Source organism: Trachymyrmex septentrionalis, unplaced genomic scaffold (assembly GCF_001594115.1).
Source record: "Trachymyrmex septentrionalis isolate Tsep2-gDNA-1 unplaced genomic scaffold, Tsep1.0 scaffold190, whole genome shotgun sequence".
Lineage (NCBI taxonomy): Eukaryota > Metazoa > Arthropoda > Insecta > Hymenoptera > Formicidae > Trachymyrmex > Trachymyrmex septentrionalis.
This window is the reverse complement of record NW_017305072.1, coordinates 1,312,751-1,331,160: the sequence shown is the minus strand read 5'-3', so window position 1 is coordinate 1,331,160 and position 18,410 is coordinate 1,312,751. Positions and strand designations below refer to the sequence as shown.

The window sequence follows — 18,410 nt, the reverse complement described above, 5'->3', positions numbered from 1 at the left end:
AAATTATCGATATAATACATATCATTCTATTGTAAAACTTAAAAAGGGGAATAGAAGACAGAATAGAATATTAATAAAATATTATTAAAACATACTTGATCTCTTTGCATTGAATATCCTCTTTCTTTTTCTCCCAGAGGATAATCTTGTACATAACTTTTCCTTTCCACCGGAAGCGAGGCAGCTCTATCAATACTTCTCAATATAGTCGATTTATATTCCTGCTCAGTTTTCAGAAGCGATGGTCTATGTGTTATAGTCATAGCTTCCCTCAAACGTTGCTGTAGAGGTAACGATTCAGTTGGACTCTCATTCAGTGTCTTTATGTCGCTTCCTTTATGATTGCTCGTTTTATCTGTTCATGAATGGGAACGAATTTGCATGAATATTAGAATACAAGCGGCAAATATTACATATCATACAAAGATACTTACTTTCGATATCTATACGAGACAGAGATATTTTAGCGAGACGTGTGCTACGAATAGGTAATTTCCTAGTCGTAGATGATGGCGATCTTCCAGGTGATCTGCGCGGCGATCTTCCAGGTGATCTGCGCGGTGATCTTCCAGGTGATCTGCGCGACAGTCTTCCAGGTGATCGCCTACTTGGCGACTTCCTACTAGGAGAACGTCTTGTAGGGCTTTTTGTTGCTCTGTTTGTTCTAGTTGAGATTCTCCCTATTCTCTCAGCCTTTGAGAATAAAAAATTATATATATAAAACTTTAGCCTTAAATTCATTTTATATATTCCTTATTCTCTAAAACTTTTAGAATAAATGTTACTCTGAAGAGTGAAATCTTCCTCTTAAAGATTGAAAATTAAGCCACTCTTTTGCAAGACTAGCTTAATTTTTACTCTTTTGAGTCAGATTGTACTCCAAAGAATTTAGAGAATAATGTATCATTTTTAACAATGCTCGTTCATCAATTTTGTTAACAAATTACCTTTATATCATTTTCTCTAACTGTGTACTCAATGCCCGTTTCAAAGTGTATCTTATATCGATCACCTCTGACATTCAGAATCTTTCCCTTATAATATTCAGAGGTATTCGGATGCTTGGCAAGAACTTCTTCACCCTCCGAAAACTTCATTGTGAGATTTATATGCGAGACCTACATATATATTTGAAAGTTTAATTCAAAACTTGATAATCAATTATTTATTAATTAATTAATTTTATTTAAATAATTAAATCTTTCCTAGCTAATGTTTCATATGTGTATACACATATGTTTTATATATATAATACACACGCGCGCGCGCGCGCGCAGCGCACACACATGCATATGGCATGCATGGATGTGTGTGTATACATACATATACGTACAGAATAATTAGGAAAGCAAGATTGGCAAACTAATTAGATCGACTGGACTTATATATGAGTTAGATTTAATGCAAAATTAAAGATAGCTTAAAAACGATCGATTATCGCTTCACAACGAAAGGTTTCGCGTACACAAGAGTCTCGATGGATAACTAAGCGAGGAATTCCTCCGGTCGAAAAGCGCGGGTGCCGCGTAAGTTTCGTAACCGCCCGTTCGAAGGCTACGTAAATGTAAACGATCGTAGGATCGGCGGCGATACGCGGGAAAGTGTCGGTGCGCGTTCTCAAAGCGGACTCGCGATCGGAATGCGTCTCCAAGAATCCATCCGGAATCGCGATGGGTACGCTACTTACTATGCCGTGCGGTCTCCAACGATGGGTTTCACTTGGCAAATATCCGAGAGGCTGTGAAAAATAATAAAACTTCCACAAGTCGCGAAGTGTAAACGCTTGATACCGCTCTGGCGCATCGTAGGACAACTGGGGGAGGGACGCGCGAGCGCGGGACGCGTTGGAGGGCACGCAGACACGCACGCCGTGCGTTCCGAAACCCATTCGAGTTAAGCCACGCGGGAAATCAATCGCGCCGCCATTACGTCAGTATGGCGCGTTCACAATTTGCGCGACATTATTCGCGCACGTCCGGTGACCGGAGAATACGTATGTATGTTACGAAGTCCCTATCTTATCGCGGCGAACGGAAGCCACGCCACGGCGGAATGTCGTCGGTGATTTAGTACGGTCTCTTGCGTCTCTTGCACAGCGTGCACGATTTCCCGATCGACTTTGAATTCAGCGTCTCATTTTGAGATAACTTAGGGAGATTAAAAAAAGAATAATAAAACAATTAAAGAATTTATTATCCTTCAAAGACACCATCCTAAAAAGCGTTATCAATTTATTCTTTAAATAAAGAATAATAAAGATTTAATAATAATTAAAAAAAAAAATTGAATTATTCCAAAATCTATGTAATACATTGCATTATATTATTTTACTAAAGTATGTTGGAATTATCACAATATTCTTTAAAATCTTTTGTATATAGTCTTACTCGAACAATTTTAAAGAGTAGAAATTATGCGTAAAATAATAGTATGTAAAAATTACTTTAAATTATTTTAATTTTCGCATTATATTAAAAAATTTTTTTTTTATAATTTTATATATTTGTTTATTTTGGATATTAAATTATTATGTACATTTTAATATGTCCTATTTTTTAAATGTTTATTTATATTATACGCGCCTAAAATTATACATAGAATTTCATTCTGAATTACATTACTCAAAATGGACTTAATAACAAACATTAACGAAAAATAAATTTCTCTCTTGTTTTTTAAATGTTATCGTGGTGAAAGATAGCATTTAAAAAGAACTATGAGATAGCATTTAAAAAGAAAAGAAATGCTATTTTCAAAGGAATACCTCGTATTATATTCGAAGTATGTCTCGAGATAACATAACTCGTGCTTCTTTTTGATGAGATTGCGCACGTATAATTTCAGTATAATTGCGGTACAATCTGCCCAATAAGTTAACCAAATGCAATTGAAGTCGAAGCGAGCTGCTGAAGATATAATTTTCCCAGATATAATTAAAAACCAGATATTATTTTGAAATTATCTCTTAATGAGAAAAATTCTGAGGATTAATTAATTGTTTTAAATGAAGACATCCAACATCGCTCAATTATATCTATATAATTTTCATAAATTCTAATATTTGTTTATGCGTAAATATTTATGCCGTTAATACAATTTCGCATTTCGAAATTTTTATAGCACATTACACGCAAAAACAACGAATAGCGTAAAATTGTAATATTATTAATCGCGAATTTAATTAGGTTACAGAAACATCAAAAATTAAAATCGTGACATTACATGTGTTTGTCAAATTACAGCAGAATTCTGCGAACGAATTAATCTGAAAAATATTTGCATACAACAATTGTGAGCTCGTTTTTATTCTTTCTTGATTACGCGAAAACGCATATATGGACGAATTTAATTTAGAAAATGAACATGAACTCCTAGTGCGTATTTTATTTACATTATTGTGTAGCGCTTGTTGTTATTATTACATATTAATTTTCGTTTGCGATTTTTAATTTTTCTTCGTACTTTACAGAATTCCTTGGAGACAATTTTGGACTCCACCGAGTGTAATCTGCACGAATTTATAGACGACATTCCACAGATTTTTGTGACTGATCTTAAAGCTGTATCGCATAAAGAAGAGACAAGTAGAGAGAAAACACATACACTTGATAAATTCTCAACGTCATCTGTTAATGCGTCAAAAGGTTGTACTCTTTACAAAAAAAGATTTCAATTTAATATCGATATCATATCGAGCGGAAATGTAAAATACTGAAATAAATATTATAGTTGAAAATTGATTTGAACAGCACGTTAGATGTGATGCTCAGCTTGTATCTCATAAAATTTATATCTTATTATTATATCTTTGTGTGTGATTAAGATTAAATTCATACGAGCTTTTTCACTCTAATTAAGATTAAATATCATTTTATATGTCTTGGTTTATTTTTAGATAATACGAATGAAATTGTAGCGTTGAAATCAAAATGCGAAGAACTGCATACTCAAATCGGGCGTCTAACGAAAGAGAAAGAAGAAGCATTCGAGGAAATAGAACGTCTGAAAGATCAAGTAAAGCTTTATCTCGATACCGACAGAGATGCTGTTATCTCCATTAATTTTATTATTATCAGTGTTTATTATTTTGTACGTGTTTTCTTGCGTTTATACATCCTATTGTAAATACCAACAGTATTTTTGCTTGTTATTATTTTGGAAACGCTGCAAATAGAATATCTTTATTTTACGTATTTTCTCGCGCTTGTATCCTATTGTAAATACCAATAGTTCTTTTGCTTGTGACTGTTTTAGAAATGCTGCAAATAGAATATCTTCGTAATTCATTTTTAAAAATACCACTTATTAATTTGTTTGTGTGTTCGCTATATCATGCAGATATTAAATCAGAGTACTTATTGCACAAGCCTTGGTGCAGTATTAGGTAACTTGACATGGCGTGCTTCTAGGTTTCCGCAAATAGTCGACACTTGGTTATCGAACGTAAGTATAGATTGATAATATTAAGTAAAATGGCGTAGAAATTTTGCTGCATTATAAATACATAATAGAAGATAAAGGATAAAAATCTCCAAGTTATATAATATTGCAAGTTTTTCTACATCACGAAAAAATTGTACATAGATGTAATTAAATATAGTAATAAGTATAAGTAGATATATAATTAAATGTGTAAAAATAAGTTTCCAAAATATAAATTAGTTCTATGAATAACATTTAAATATATACTGTAAAAGTTCATTTTACATATATAATAAATATAATATAATAGAATTAATTTAATTACATTTATAGAATAGTCAGAATACATTTAAATAAGTTTGAAGTTTATATATAATATCAATTTCATTTTATCTATAAATTAAATTAGTCCTAATTAATTTAATTAATTTGTCGCAGTTTCAGAATAAAATAGGAGAATTCTTGTCGATAGTGAACGGGACTTTTGGTGCATTCGTTAATACTTACAGAAGCGCATTCCCTCCTACGAGCAATGTTGAGTACCAATTTGTAATGGGCCTTCTCGGTATCGTCACCAATATATCCGCAAGCCCGGAAGGTCGTGAATTTTTAATTACAAATTCCAGCGGGATGGAATTTGTGCAAAAGTTAATTAAACTAACGCCCGAATTGCCGTCGGCACCTGGAACGGTATCTTTGAAAAGGTATTCGCATATCTTAAAGAATTACTTTATTGCATACTTCCAAAGCTGTTTCCGCCTATCTTATCTTTCTCCTCGATTTCCATATACACCAATATTTCTACATTTTATTGGAGAAAACAAAACTTCGATAATATCTCAAGATCGCAATTGCAGATTAATGTTAATGATCCTGTATAATGTAAGCATGAATAAGACTGGCTTACAATATCTGCTCGAATCACGAGTTGAAGACACACTAAGTCATTGTTTGGATGATGAGGCGTCTTCGGAGGAGATGCAGTTGCTCTGTCTTCGCGTTCTACAATCCGTCACTTACGATCTCGACAAACCGAAATATATTCATAATTTGATTACGACAATTCCAATCGAAAGAATCGAGATTATGGCGTCTGCGAAACGGAGCGACATAAGCAATGCAGCGAAACAAGTCATTAAACATTTACGGCACAGTTAAAAAATTATAAAATGATTAAAACCGAACGCATTCTGTATAAATGCGTCATGTCTTCTGTGATTCGTACAAAAATATATGTATAAATAATAAATATTTAATATGTACAAATTTTTTCGCAGGAGATGATTAAACTGCAATTAATTTCAAACTATTTTTAAAAATAATTTTGTTTTAACAAGATAACTGTCTCTGAAATCAATTTTATTTTATAATAAAAAAATTAATACTTTGTTAATTATATGTTTAAAATATATTGATAATAACATTTATATAAGTTGCATTGTGAGAAATATTTTTATTATTACGATATTTTCGATGTATTAATATTTATTAAGTTTTGTTTGATTTCAATTTTTGTTCTTATAAATAATCCGCGAGTTATATATATAAAATATATCTATTTAAAGTTTTAAAAAATAAACGATTAATAAAACCAATTTCTTATATTTGACAAAAAACGTTTAATTGCACATTTAAAATATATTGATATAATTACGGTAATTATATAGATTGCGATACTTATACAAATATTTTTGTAATTGCGATATTTTTAATGTATTTTTAATGTGTATCAACTCGTTAAGTGCTTGATTTGTGTTTTTATAAATAATCTACAAATTATACATGGTATATATGTTATGCATCAGACTGAAACGGTGAACTTTTAAGCGAGTTCCCTTCCCTATCATTACAATAATAGACTATGGCCAGACTGCAGACTATCCTTAGAGCGTATGTTCGTGGCTACCGCGAGGGTGGTCGACGATATCGATCTGTAAAGAACAGAAACAAAATGAAAGTGATCGTACAGGATGTAATGTATTACGATAAAAAAAAGTCAATATTTTATGAGTTACATAACAATAGCCCCATAGCAATATTAATAAACATATTATACAGCAAAGGCATAGTAAATTATACGGTAATAATGCATAATAATGCATGAAGCGAATCAGAGTCTTGAATAATTAAATTTTCCATGACAGTAATAGAAAATGCAATTTACGTATTGCTCCTAGTGCTTACTATTCCAACGTCATAATTTATATTTATGAATCCGACAGTTAACACATTAAAAAAATGCTCTTTTAAAATCTGCTCTTTATAACAAATTATTCATAAAAGGAAGCGAAACACGTCAGTTGCACTGACCCAGCAGATATATCGAGGTAATGACCGACCGCTCCAAATAAAAGTTTGCGTGCGTCCATAGATGTTCGATCGTGCACAATTATCTTAATTTAAATATTCTTAATTTAAATAACACATATGAACTCTCTCTAAAAATACAACGAGATATTTCACACTTTATCTGTAGAAATGAAATGTAAAGCAAAAAATTTACAATAAAAAATGGATAGCTTAATTCCTACAAGTAAAATTGTAATCTTTTCATGAATATGGACAGAACCGACTAATATGTATATTTTATACAAATAAATATATAATTATAAAATTAATATTGAAAGTTTTTCTTCTTCGTTGAATCTTAAATTTAAAAGATACGTATTTTTTACCGAGTAATACAACCTCTTTCGACTGTCCCTGCATTTCGTATACAGGAAAGCTGTCGAGTTCCGCGAATAATGCACTTTCGCGGATTTTCTCCGAGGACGCTCCTGACCACCGCCGTAAAATATCGATCGGCAAGGCGAGTTTCGCACGCGAGCGGGCGTGCGCGCGGTCCGCGGAAGATCGCGCCGGAGCGCGACGCGGCGCCGCGGCGTCGCCGCGTCCAGGGATTGGTGCACGATCGACGGCGCGGCGGCGACGGCGGCGGGGACACGCGCGCCGCGTCGAGACGTCGGGCGTCCGACGTCGTGCAAGCCATACGGCAGGCAGAGGCCAAGCAGGACCTAGGACAGGCGACGGCCGGGCGGTCGTTTTATTGATCCTGGGGCGCCGCGGCGCTACCCACTCGCGGCGGGGTAGAGCCTGCTGGCGAGAGGAAATTTCTTCTGCCCGGCGAGGGGGAGACCTCTCTTTTCCGGCCTTCCTCTTTTTTACCTTCGCGTAGTCGAAAATCCCGACCTCTATCTTCTCCCCCGTTATCACCGGACCTTATCGCCCCGCGCGCGTGATCGCGCCTCGCGAGTTCTTTCCTCCTCGCGGTGCAACCCGGAGCCGGCCGGTGGGTGTGTGCGACAAGTCGTGGTCGTCGTCCTCGTCGAGACGTCGGTACCAACGTTTCTTGGTAGCGCTCAGGAAAAACGGGCGCGATCGATCGTCGTGGGAGGCGGACACACCGGTGAACCAGTGACCCAAGAGACTATCGGCAAAGTTTTTCCTCGTGAAATATCCACGCCGGTAGGGTATCGTAACGTGACCGAAGAGCTTTTAGTAACGTTCTAGAATCTACAAAGAATTTACGAAGGATCTGTGCTGCGATAACAGCAAACTGTTATCATTGTTTCCGAGGGAGATTGAAAATTTCGAAGATTAGTAGGAAGACAAAATTGGTGGTCATATGTTTTACACTATTGTCGAAGCCAGCGCAGGTCAGTCGAGATATCGACGAGGTCGACCTGATTCGATGTCACTCCAGAAACCATCCTCAAACGTTGCCGTGCAAATAGTGACAGATAAGTGCCCCTCCGTAAGTACTTCGAATTATCACGATGATAATGAGAGACGCAGGATCGCCTAAGACGCGTCGCCGCCGGATTTGCAAGCGTTAAGCTCTCAAACGCCGGTGGACGACAATCTCTCGAAGGGTGAAAGAGAAGGAAGAGGGACAAGCGCGTGTTTCGCACGTTTCGATCGTCTTCGCACGATCGATTCTCTCGATCGTTCCTTGCGAGGCAAATGGACGTAGACGTGACCGAGGAAGCTGACTTCCGTAGAGTTCCCGCCCGGCTGACGCCGATGGAGGCGTCGTAAGCCGGTCCGTGAGGAATCGGTCGATCAGGTGCCACCGGCGCCTCGGTTTCGACGGAAGTCGGGCCCCGTCCCTCGTCCGGGAGGCGCTGAAATGGGCCCCGCCACCAGCCGCGAGCAAATCGGCGAGCAGATTGGCGACGACTACGGCTTGCAGATACATCCGAATCCCACGATCGTGGCAAATAATGTCGTAAGTGTTCCGTTTCAAACTTCCATTTGTCTTTGATTTTTTTCTTCGTTTTCCTTCCTTTTCTTTCAAGACAATAGGGAGTTTTTGCAATATTGTTTATCCAGATATAGTGAACGCTAAGGTCAGGTTAACTTCTTCTTGACAACTAACGAAGAAAAGGATAATGTGACTTTAGCTTTCACCATATGTGGATTCATATGTGGTTATTGCTATATGTGGAAAAACTCCATAATATCCTGATTCTCTCAGATAAGATAAAAGATACCTTTATCTTTTCTTATCCTTTTTATATTACACGATTTTGACGAAATGATTTTGTTAAAATATTAAAAAATTTAGATAGATGTAGGAAATAATTTTGTTGGATCATTGATAATAATAGAAAACTGGGGAACACAATGCTGGAAAAAGTTTTAACATTCTAACAACCAGTTTACGTTCTACATTATTATTTTGATGATTCAAACAAAATTCTTTTCAGATCCATATCCAGCTAAATTTCTAAATATTTTAGCAAAACTGTTCTTTCGGTGCAGAAAAGCTTTTTTCCGCAACTATCGATAGAAAGATATAAATACACTCTGTTGTATGCGATTTTGTAATGCTATTCTATTTACGAGTCGTAAATAGAATAAATTTTTGTTATTTTTACTGTGGTTTACGTTGTATCGGTAATCTGGAATTGTAAAACTGCAATATGAGAGTTGCATAGAAAGATTATATTTATTAAACTTTAAAAATATATTCATTAAGAGTATTTGATTTTGTTCGGTTTGTTCAAATTCATATAGATAAAAATTAAAATACGATGCTGTACCGGCTTTAGCTACAGCAGATTAACAAAAAATAATCCATTTCTATTCTTTATTTTATTTCAACATAATACACATAATCCTGATTCATTATTTTAAATCAGCGTAAAATAATGATCCGATATTAATTAATGCAGCAGGACATTTTGATCGATTATTCCCTTAAAACTTTGCTTGTTTCTAGGGAATTTCTTTTAAGTTTCTTTTAAGTTTCTTTTAAGTATTTGCAATTTATATAAGCCTAGAAAATTTAAATGATATTTTTATCTGTTGCTTCACTTCATGAAAAATTCAATTTTCGTAGTTTCAAGTCGAGTATATTTTTAGCAATGCCTTCACAGATCATTTTTATTATTCATACCGTCGATTATTAAGATACACGGATTAAACTCCGCAAGTATATATGAAACGACTGTATTCAACATAAATAATATTCGCGTTTCTTGCAAGCTTTCAACGAGAATGGGAATCATTTGATTCCTGCAAACACGTTGCGGTAATATCGCATTAGATATCGTTATCGCGGTTAACGCCGGTACGTATCGCGTTAGTAAAACGTCGGCATTACCGTGTGCAATAATTAAAATAATATACATATAGAAATTCCGTGACTCGAATCATGCACGTGTATAGTTCGTGACAAAGAACACTTGCAATTTTCTCCCTTGTTAATCTCACCGGACGAAACTTTGTCGTTCCTTCGAAAGTATTACGTCATCGTGATTTAATGCGAACTATTAATTCGTGTCTCTTGCAGCACTTCGAAATTTGGCATGTTTCGACAGCATTGCGACAAGATCCAAATCGACATGCAAGTGAAACACGGCATTGCGTGAAGCAGCCTACAGAACGCCCCGTTTTCTCTCTTTCCATGCATTATTCTTCAATGCATAGATTTCTTGGCAGATTTCCGATCGATTTTTACTCAACAAAAATGTAGTTGGATGTCATTGTCTATATTTAGACATCTTATCTTTCAATGCTAAATGTCTTTGTAACAGAAGAAGCACGTCGATTTCGTTTCGGTCGAAGAATCCGTAAATGAAGTTTCTGACGTATTCTGACATCCTGACGTTCTGTTCTATACATTACGTTTTTTTACAATCAAAGAGCCATTAGAGTTCGCGTACTGGCTCTAGGTATTACTGTAATTATTTGCACGTGGCGACTAGATAATCTCGCACGTCGTAATAATTCGAGAAGGAGACAGGGAGACAGAGAGAGAGAGAAAGAGAGAGAGAGAGATCGTTGCTCGGAAAATCGATTTTGAGAACGCTCTAAATAAATTATATCATGCAGAACTTATTACTCGTCGCCAACTATGGCTCAACTGCTTTGTTCATGAACACATACCGGTGAATAACGCGCCGCCGGTCGCGTTTAGACGAGCGACAGGGCGAAAGAGTGCGGGAGGGCGCAACAGAGAGGGAAGGAAAAGAGAAAGAGCGAGAGAGAGCAAGAGAGAGAGAGAGAGAGAGAGAGAGAGAGAGAGAGACGAGAGAGAATGACTGAGATTGCGAGCGCAGGGCGGGGTGGGATGCAGGGAAGAGCGGAAAGCACCGGGTGTACGTGCCGGAGCAAAACGCGACGACGCGACGACGGAGACCTGGAGATGGGGAACGGGACGAGAGCGCGGCGAGATGCGAAGTTCCCGAGGAGAATGGTGGGGAATCGGATGGACGTGCGTTGCGTGTGTCCGCGCCGATTAAGTCGGCCGGTGGTTGAGCGGAACGCGAGACGAGCGCATTTTCTATCGTTCATACGCGCGTGTCGCATTCGCATTTCGCGCCGAGTTAGCTCTCCTCCGACGGATTACCGTCTCCTTCTCTTCTCTTTCTTCTCTCTCCTCCGTGTGTCGCCGGCGGGGCGAGTCAGGTGCCGCGGCTCCGCGCCTTCCCGTCGCTTCCCGCGCGTCTCATCCTCGCCGTCAGCTCGCGCAGTCGCTCGCGCGCGAGGGTGCATTCGCCTCCAACCGAGAGGGCAGATCCGCCACCCTCGCGATGTCGCCTAAAAATAAGGTAAGTATAACTCCTTAAGATAAGATCGCGCGTAGCGGCCTTGAGAGATCGATGGCTTAACGTCGCTCGAGAAAGACAATTCTTCAGTAATATTATGTAATTCCGTATATATCGGTAATGTCAATTATAACGTATAAAATAATCATAGATATTATTTTCAAGCGATATTATATAATCTTAGGCATGTCAGAATATATATTCTCAATAATCATAACATAATTACATTATTTTTTAAGTAATTAGACGTTAAAACTGATATAATATGATTGTTGTATTTCCGTTCTCATCATTATTATATTTGAAGAATGAGGTCGTTCTCGATAACAAAATCCGAATTCGATCACGTGAAATTCTATGAGCTTCCAGATACGCATTGAAATATTATTAACGTAATAGAAAGTACTATATAGATATTTTGGTATTTATAATTATACATATTTCTAATTTATATTAATTTTGTATTTTATATTTATTTTCTTTCAACGTTTACTGATATCACGAGTTGTTTAAAAGTATTTACAATAATATAGATCTAAGTATTCGCGATGAATAGCGAAGAGATGACTTTGCATTTTGTATATTGTGTAAAATTTCTAACGTTACGCATAGCAAGATCTCGCAGTATCGTTTCTCTCTTTTCAAAGGATACGAGTTTCGTGAAGATATCCCACGTGGTCGACGTGTTTAACGAGCGTGATCTCGCGCCTCCGCAGCGTTAGCAGGAATTTGAATCAAACCGATAGCGAAGCGACGGCATATGATTATTTTGTGGGCGCAATTTTTCAACTTTCCGTTTCTTTCTTCCACTGTAATTGGCATGCATCACATTAATGCGACGGCAAATAAGGATGTATATGTCACATCTAAAAATGATATACTAAACATATAAAAATTTTATAATTTGTTCTATTATTACGTCCAAATATTTGTGAAAATTTTGAGAATAATTCTCTTATAAGGATTTAAAACTTATTTAATTGTTTCGTTTGATTATTATGTAAAATCGCGTTTTGTAATACTTATTTACGATTGAGGAAGTAACATTAAGAAATAAATCAAATTTTATACATATAAAACACACTATTATATTAATGAAATAATAAAAATATTCATATAAAAGTTTATTTAGAATCATTTACTCGTTTAAAAGTTATTGACCTAAAACTGCAGCGAAATATGATTATTTTGCATAAGCTAAATTATTTGTCGTTTTATAGCAATTGAATTCAGAGTGTATTCATGAGCTAATATCATCAAAATTTTTTGGAATGATATTAACTTTTTTTTTTTTTTAAAAAGATATATATATATATATATATGTATATATAATCAACATTTTCTCAAAAAAAATTTTCAGAAGGGCGCTATTCATTATAATTCTTTATTCGTAAAAATTATTAATGGATTTGAATATCACAAGTAAATGAACGAATAAATTTCAAATTAAATTTCCTTGTCGTTGATTCGACATTGTGCTCACTTATTATTTGCGATCGTATTGTTTTACGGCGACTCAACATTTCGCTACATGATTCATTCGACGCTAATACATTCGTCGAACAGATATGCATTTCCAGACGATTTACGCACTGTTGTTAATGGAGAAGACAAATTACGCAAATAGTAACGGCGAGGAAAATCGATTGTGTGTAAAAAAATTAATATTCGCGATTTGCATTTCCAAGATAATTTTCCGTTCCTGGGATCATTGAATTTGTTGATTCTAAGAATTTAAAGAAATGTTAAATATACGACATTATACTTAACTACCGTTCCACTACTTGATTTAATATTATTTGAAATGGAATGAGGCTTTCTGGGAAAAGAGAATCACATAATAATATCTGTCTGAATGACCTTTCAACAAATTGTCGGTACTTCGTTATGTCGTACAATTTACGTGATTCACGTTGTATTTTTTCGCACTTCGTTGTCTTTTTAGCGTTTATCTTTTTAATGAATCTCATCAAGGTAAAACAGCAAAAATGCGCGCAACATGAACAATTTCATGGAAAAAATAGTTTTGCTGAATCTAAAAATTTAGCTATAGACATAGATCTGAAATGAGTTTTGTTAAACTATTAAAATAATTATGTATTAAAATAATTATGTATTAAAATAATTATGTAGGGCACTCATACTGACCGCTAGAATGTTAAAATTTTTTACAATATTGCTTATTATTGCTTGAGTTTTCTATACAATATTTTGACGTATTAACAAAATTATATTATAGATCTGTATCTGATTAATTTTTTAGGTATTTCAGCAAAAATTGTTCTTTCCGCAAAACTGTTCTTGCGCAAAAAGTATAAGTGAAAGTGCATTGTAAGCTGGTTGACGAACAAATTGATAATATGACATCGCGGTACTAACAAAACATGATATTGCATTCCGGATGATGATACACTACATCGTTTCCGCAAATATGTTTCTCTCTTTCTCTCTCTCTCTCTCTCTCTCTCTCTCTCTCTCTCTCTCTTTCTCGCTACAATTTCTAAAAGCGTTACATTAAATATATTTATAAACAATTATCTTGTATTAAAAAATTCTTCGATTCAAAAATTGCAAAATACCGAGAGACCATCATTTCATCTTTTAAGCTAAAAATGACTTCCATTTTCGCGACGGTTTCTAACGCACTCGTGACTTGAAGGAGATCAAGATCTACTCCTATGTGCGAGCCTCTTATCTTTTGAGTGTTTATTGAACCCGTTATCGTCCTTTTATCGATGTCGAACACACCTCGGATCCGCGGTTGTCCAACTAGCAGATATTAAATCGCGTTTCTGCCAGAGATTATTTTTCGTCGATTAAATTCTCTATCACGCCAATAATCTTCATGGACGATACGTTACTAATTACATAAAAGGGATCTGTGATAAATCAGCAAAGTTATCATTATTTGTGCGTAATAAAAGTTAAGTGATTAAAAGATTCTTATCACCGAAAAAATATCTCGGTATCAGATCTAGTTTGTATAGTTTCTGTTTGCATTCTCATTTAATTTAATTTTAATTGCTAAAAGTTTTCTTTCACTCTCCTGAACAAACTTTTGCTTGTACGATACACGCCCGTATCCGCGATGACTGCGTCGAATGTACTCGCGGTCGTTTGCGTCTGAGAATGTAGCGCGGAAGCGTGCGGACTTCGCTATCAGGCGATGGTACAAACCAGTAAGGTTCGAGTAATTAGAGCGCATGCACAAACAATACTAAATGTGACTCATCGAACGCGTCCGAGAACGTTGCTCTCACCCTTTGGGCCGCATTTGAATTCCTAAACGCGATTCTTAATCGCAAATTATACGCGCGAGCGACAGCGATTAGCTCGCAATTAAATGAACTCGCGCTGGAAACAATATGGGAACAGACAGTACATTCGCGTTCGATAATTCAGGCTTTCGTTTATCATTTGCGGCAACCACTTCAATTTTTATCGGCCTTACGTACGTTCCAAACAAATTACCAGGCCGATAAACAAGCCGCGTAAATGAGTACACCTTAAAACTGTTTGGTTGGAATCGTTTATCTCCTTCGCGAAATATTTGAGCTTTGTAGTGCAAATACATGATTATCACGATCTATTCAGAGATTATTTTCCTCAAACGCGAAAAATAATGTCAAGACTCCAATTAAGTGTGATTTAAATCAACTAATATTTATGATTATAATTATGTTGAATAAGTAAAAATATTTTCAATTTTATGTATAAAAAGATTCCTAAATAAAAAATTTATTTTTAAAGCACAGATTTTATTGTAGATTAAAAAATTTTGAGAACTGTAAAGTTTACGAGATTAATTCTGTAACGTGATTTGTAAAAATAAATTTTTCATTTTCCGAGTTTTTTTTATATTAAAGTACATCAAAAATAAATTAATCAATACAAAGGCTCTTGATGTCAAATTGACAATATAAATAATAGAAAGGACATGTAAGAGTCGGTTATAAAGTTCGCACAAATATAAAAAATTAAGTAAGCACAAGTAAAAAAAATTAAGAAATAGAAATCGACTGTAATTACATTAAATTAAAATTGAAACAATGTTTGCAATATGTTTCGGCTGCCGGTTTGAGTCATCTTCAGGAAGTAAATTAATTTACGATTCGAGAATAATTATAAATGTTGCGAATCAGCATTTTTTGCAGGCTTGTAAAAAACTTCCTCAATGCGCGTAAATAATCGTTAATAATACGTGAATACATTTTCCCGGAAAATTTCAATCAGCCATTAACGCAGAACTGAAGCGAAACGGATTTACCGTAACGGAGGCACGCCCGTTTGTTTATTCGCGCTGCATTCAGACCGCCGCACGACTTTGCCAGGAAACTTTTCCGGGAGATGAGAAGCAGATGGTATTTTCATGCGTCCGTGCCTTCGACTCTAATTGTCGCTGGTTATTATCTAATTAATTCATAAGCGTCATCAGCCGCGCGAGCATTGCGCCGCGCGATCGCATAGTGTTTCGCGTGACTGGAACTTGCGGTCGCGTTCGGGCTAACTTTTGACATTGTCTTTGGATTATTTCGTTTGTACAAGATTCGCCAGCGATTGCCGATGTGAGCGTTCTCTCGCCGTGTTTCTCGCCACGGTGGGCAGTCCGAGAGAAATGAATCTATCGAGTCACGATATACGTGCTATGGTTGATTCGGCGGATGAGCGTCTCCGTTTCGTCGTAAGTTCAATCTCTCTGATTCGATCGAAGACCTCACAATTAGATGGGCGGCCTTAAGGCTTTGTTCTAACCGCGCGTAAAAGCGAGACTCTTCACTTCTTCGCCGTTCTCCAGTCTTTCAATTCTCGGAATCACAAGTTAATACAGGGGGATTCGAAAATAATAATTCCTTAAGAGTTTTTGAACACTGAGATTGCTTCGTAAAATAAATTTCTGGTTGCATCAAGTTTTCAATTATCCGTACTATTCCAAGTACACCTTAAGCCCCTTCTAATTGAAAGTTCGCAATATTTAATGCTAGTTAATGGTTATTGTACGTGACAATATCCCACGATAAATTGTAATGAATCACCCATTGGCCGAAGCGAAAATAAATGCGTCAAACATTCCTTTAAAATTAATTCCCATTCAAACATTCTCATAAAATTTGATTGGGAGTTGCTACTTTCTCTGTCGCAAACAAATTTATTCCTAAGATTAATATTTTCATAGCAATGAAGCGCATGCTCCAAAGAATTCTGACGCGCGAGATGACTTAATTCTCTAAATATCGCTTAAATTGCGTGACACAGTTTAATTACAGCGAAGCGGACAATCGTGTCTGAACGCAAAAATGACTCAATAAAAAACGGAAAGGATTATTATTATTATTTCTGTATGTGTGGTAGATGGATGCATATTTACACATTTTCTACAATTTATTCTTTTAAGATAATGAGATTATGTAGGTTACGTTAAAGTTATTAGAAATTGCAAAATTTTTTTCGCTCTTAATATGGATTAATGTGTTTTAAAATATAAAAACTATACGTATTGAAATATTCCAAAAATTAGTAAAATATATGTATATACAGCAAGAACGATTTAGCTGAAGCATCTAAAAATTTAGATAGATACAGATTTAAAAATCCTTTTATCAAACAATAAAAATAATTAAAATAATTATATTTTATATTTAAAATAAGTATGTAGAAATCTTGAGCACAATACTGCAAAAAATTTTGACATTCTAATATTCTAATAACCAGGTTAAGCATCCTACATTTTAATAGTCCAATAATATTATACATATTTTTAAATCTATATTTGAAAATAATATCTAAATTTTTAGCAAAATTGTTGTCCTTCCGTATGCATCCGTTAACACAATGAACTTTCATTAATATGTTACACTGAGAAAAAAGTATCCTAAATTTCAATAAATACTTATTTGAATAGTATCAACTAAATATTTATTAAACATAAAAATATATTCATTTGGTACAAAAAAAATTTGACTTAATAATCACTTCTTTTTATTAAGTAAATATTTATTTATTGTAAGTAAATGTTCAGTTGGCGGTATTCAAATAGATATTTATTTAAATTTCGGCTATTTTTTTCTTAGTGTATGGTAAAAAAATTAATAGGTCGCGTCAAATTTCTATCTAGGGGAAAGAGATCGCAAGTATTAAAAGTTGCGCACTGTTTTACACTGAAAAAAAAAATTGGCTGAATATGACATAGGATTTTTAATTGGTTGCGGCAGCTAATTTTTGGTTGCGTTAGTCTATCCGCAATATCAGTATAGAATTTCGATAAAACGCCATATTTTACCATCTAATTCGCTGTAGCCAATTTTGTCTTTCAGTGTAAGACTGCAGAAACAGAAATTCGCGAAATAAACGCAAGTTGGGGTCTCCAGATGAAACGAGACGTCCCTGTGAGGAATCTCCCTCTCCTGGATGATTGACGCGGATGACGCGCGCTGGAAAATGTGACGCTGATCGCTCGCGTCCCTTGACGCTCGTTTTGCCACGCGATTTCGTCCCGAGTGGGGATGTACGCGCGCAAATGAGAAATGAAGCGTGTACATACATCGGTGGGTGAGCTTCGCACAGTGCCGCGCCTCGATGAAGATCTCGTGAACGACTGCGCGAGCGAATCGCAACCCCGTCGACACGAGCGAACGATTCCGCTTGGAGGGTTGTCGCGTCGTGAGTGACGTGGCGACTTTTGGGTACGAAACTTTGCCCCGATACGCCTTGGCTCGCTTCGAAAGGTCGCAATAATGCGCGCTACCTTCAAATTGATCTCCATCAATTTGAATGTATAATTCTCATGGAAAATTATATTTTAATTAACAACACGCGGAAGCGCGAGGTTCACTCCGACCTCCGGCCCGAGAAATCAATTCGCCGACGTTAATTTTTAATTTCCTCGAACGTCGTAAACGAGAGCTTGCTTTTCCCTGCCTCCTGGTACTCTCCTTA

The 18,410-nt window shown here is 35.9% G+C and overlaps 3 protein-coding genes across 5 annotated transcripts in view; 2 read left to right on the top strand and 1 right to left on the bottom strand.

The window, feature by feature from the left end:
- LOC108747084 (delta(14)-sterol reductase) overlaps positions 1-2,033 on the bottom strand; it is a 4,267-nt gene extending 2,234 nt beyond the window's left edge. The window contains exons 1-4 of one of the 3 annotated variants that reach the window (XM_018484337.1): positions 1,688-2,033; positions 948-1,118; positions 435-693; positions 96-355 (exon numbers count right to left, since the gene is read on the bottom strand). In XM_018484337.1, coding sequence (XP_018339839.1) covers positions 96-355; positions 435-693; positions 948-1,118; positions 1,688-1,888 — 891 coding nt within the window. In that variant the 5' untranslated portion in view covers positions 1,889-2,033. Of the gene's footprint in view, positions 1-95; positions 356-434; positions 694-947; positions 1,119-1,333; positions 1,382-1,465; positions 1,531-1,687 lie in introns of those variants that run through there. The other 2 variants (XM_018484338.1, XM_018484339.1) reach the window with 2 other exon arrangements.
- Positions 2,034-3,111: 1,078 nt separating this feature from the next.
- Positions 3,112-5,600, top strand: LOC108747085 (heat shock factor 2-binding protein-like). The gene is made up of 7 exons (XM_018484340.1): positions 3,112-3,156; positions 3,243-3,374; positions 3,470-3,644; positions 3,896-4,014; positions 4,339-4,443; positions 4,861-5,126; positions 5,280-5,600. Exons 2-7 carry the CDS (start codon positions 3,336-3,338, stop codon positions 5,578-5,580), a joined length of 1,005 nt encoding a protein of 334 aa, XP_018339842.1. The 5' UTR covers positions 3,112-3,156; positions 3,243-3,335; the 3' UTR covers positions 5,581-5,600.
- Positions 5,601-11,162: 5,562 nt separating this feature from the next.
- Positions 11,163-18,410, top strand: part of LOC108747059 (monocarboxylate transporter 12) — a 21,710-nt gene continuing 14,462 nt past the window's right edge. Inside the window, exon 1 of the mRNA XM_018484301.1 lies at positions 11,163-11,480. Within this exon, the coding sequence (XP_018339803.1) occupies positions 11,463-11,480 (18 nt within the window). The 5' untranslated portion in view covers positions 11,163-11,462. The remainder of the gene's footprint in view (positions 11,481-18,410) is intronic.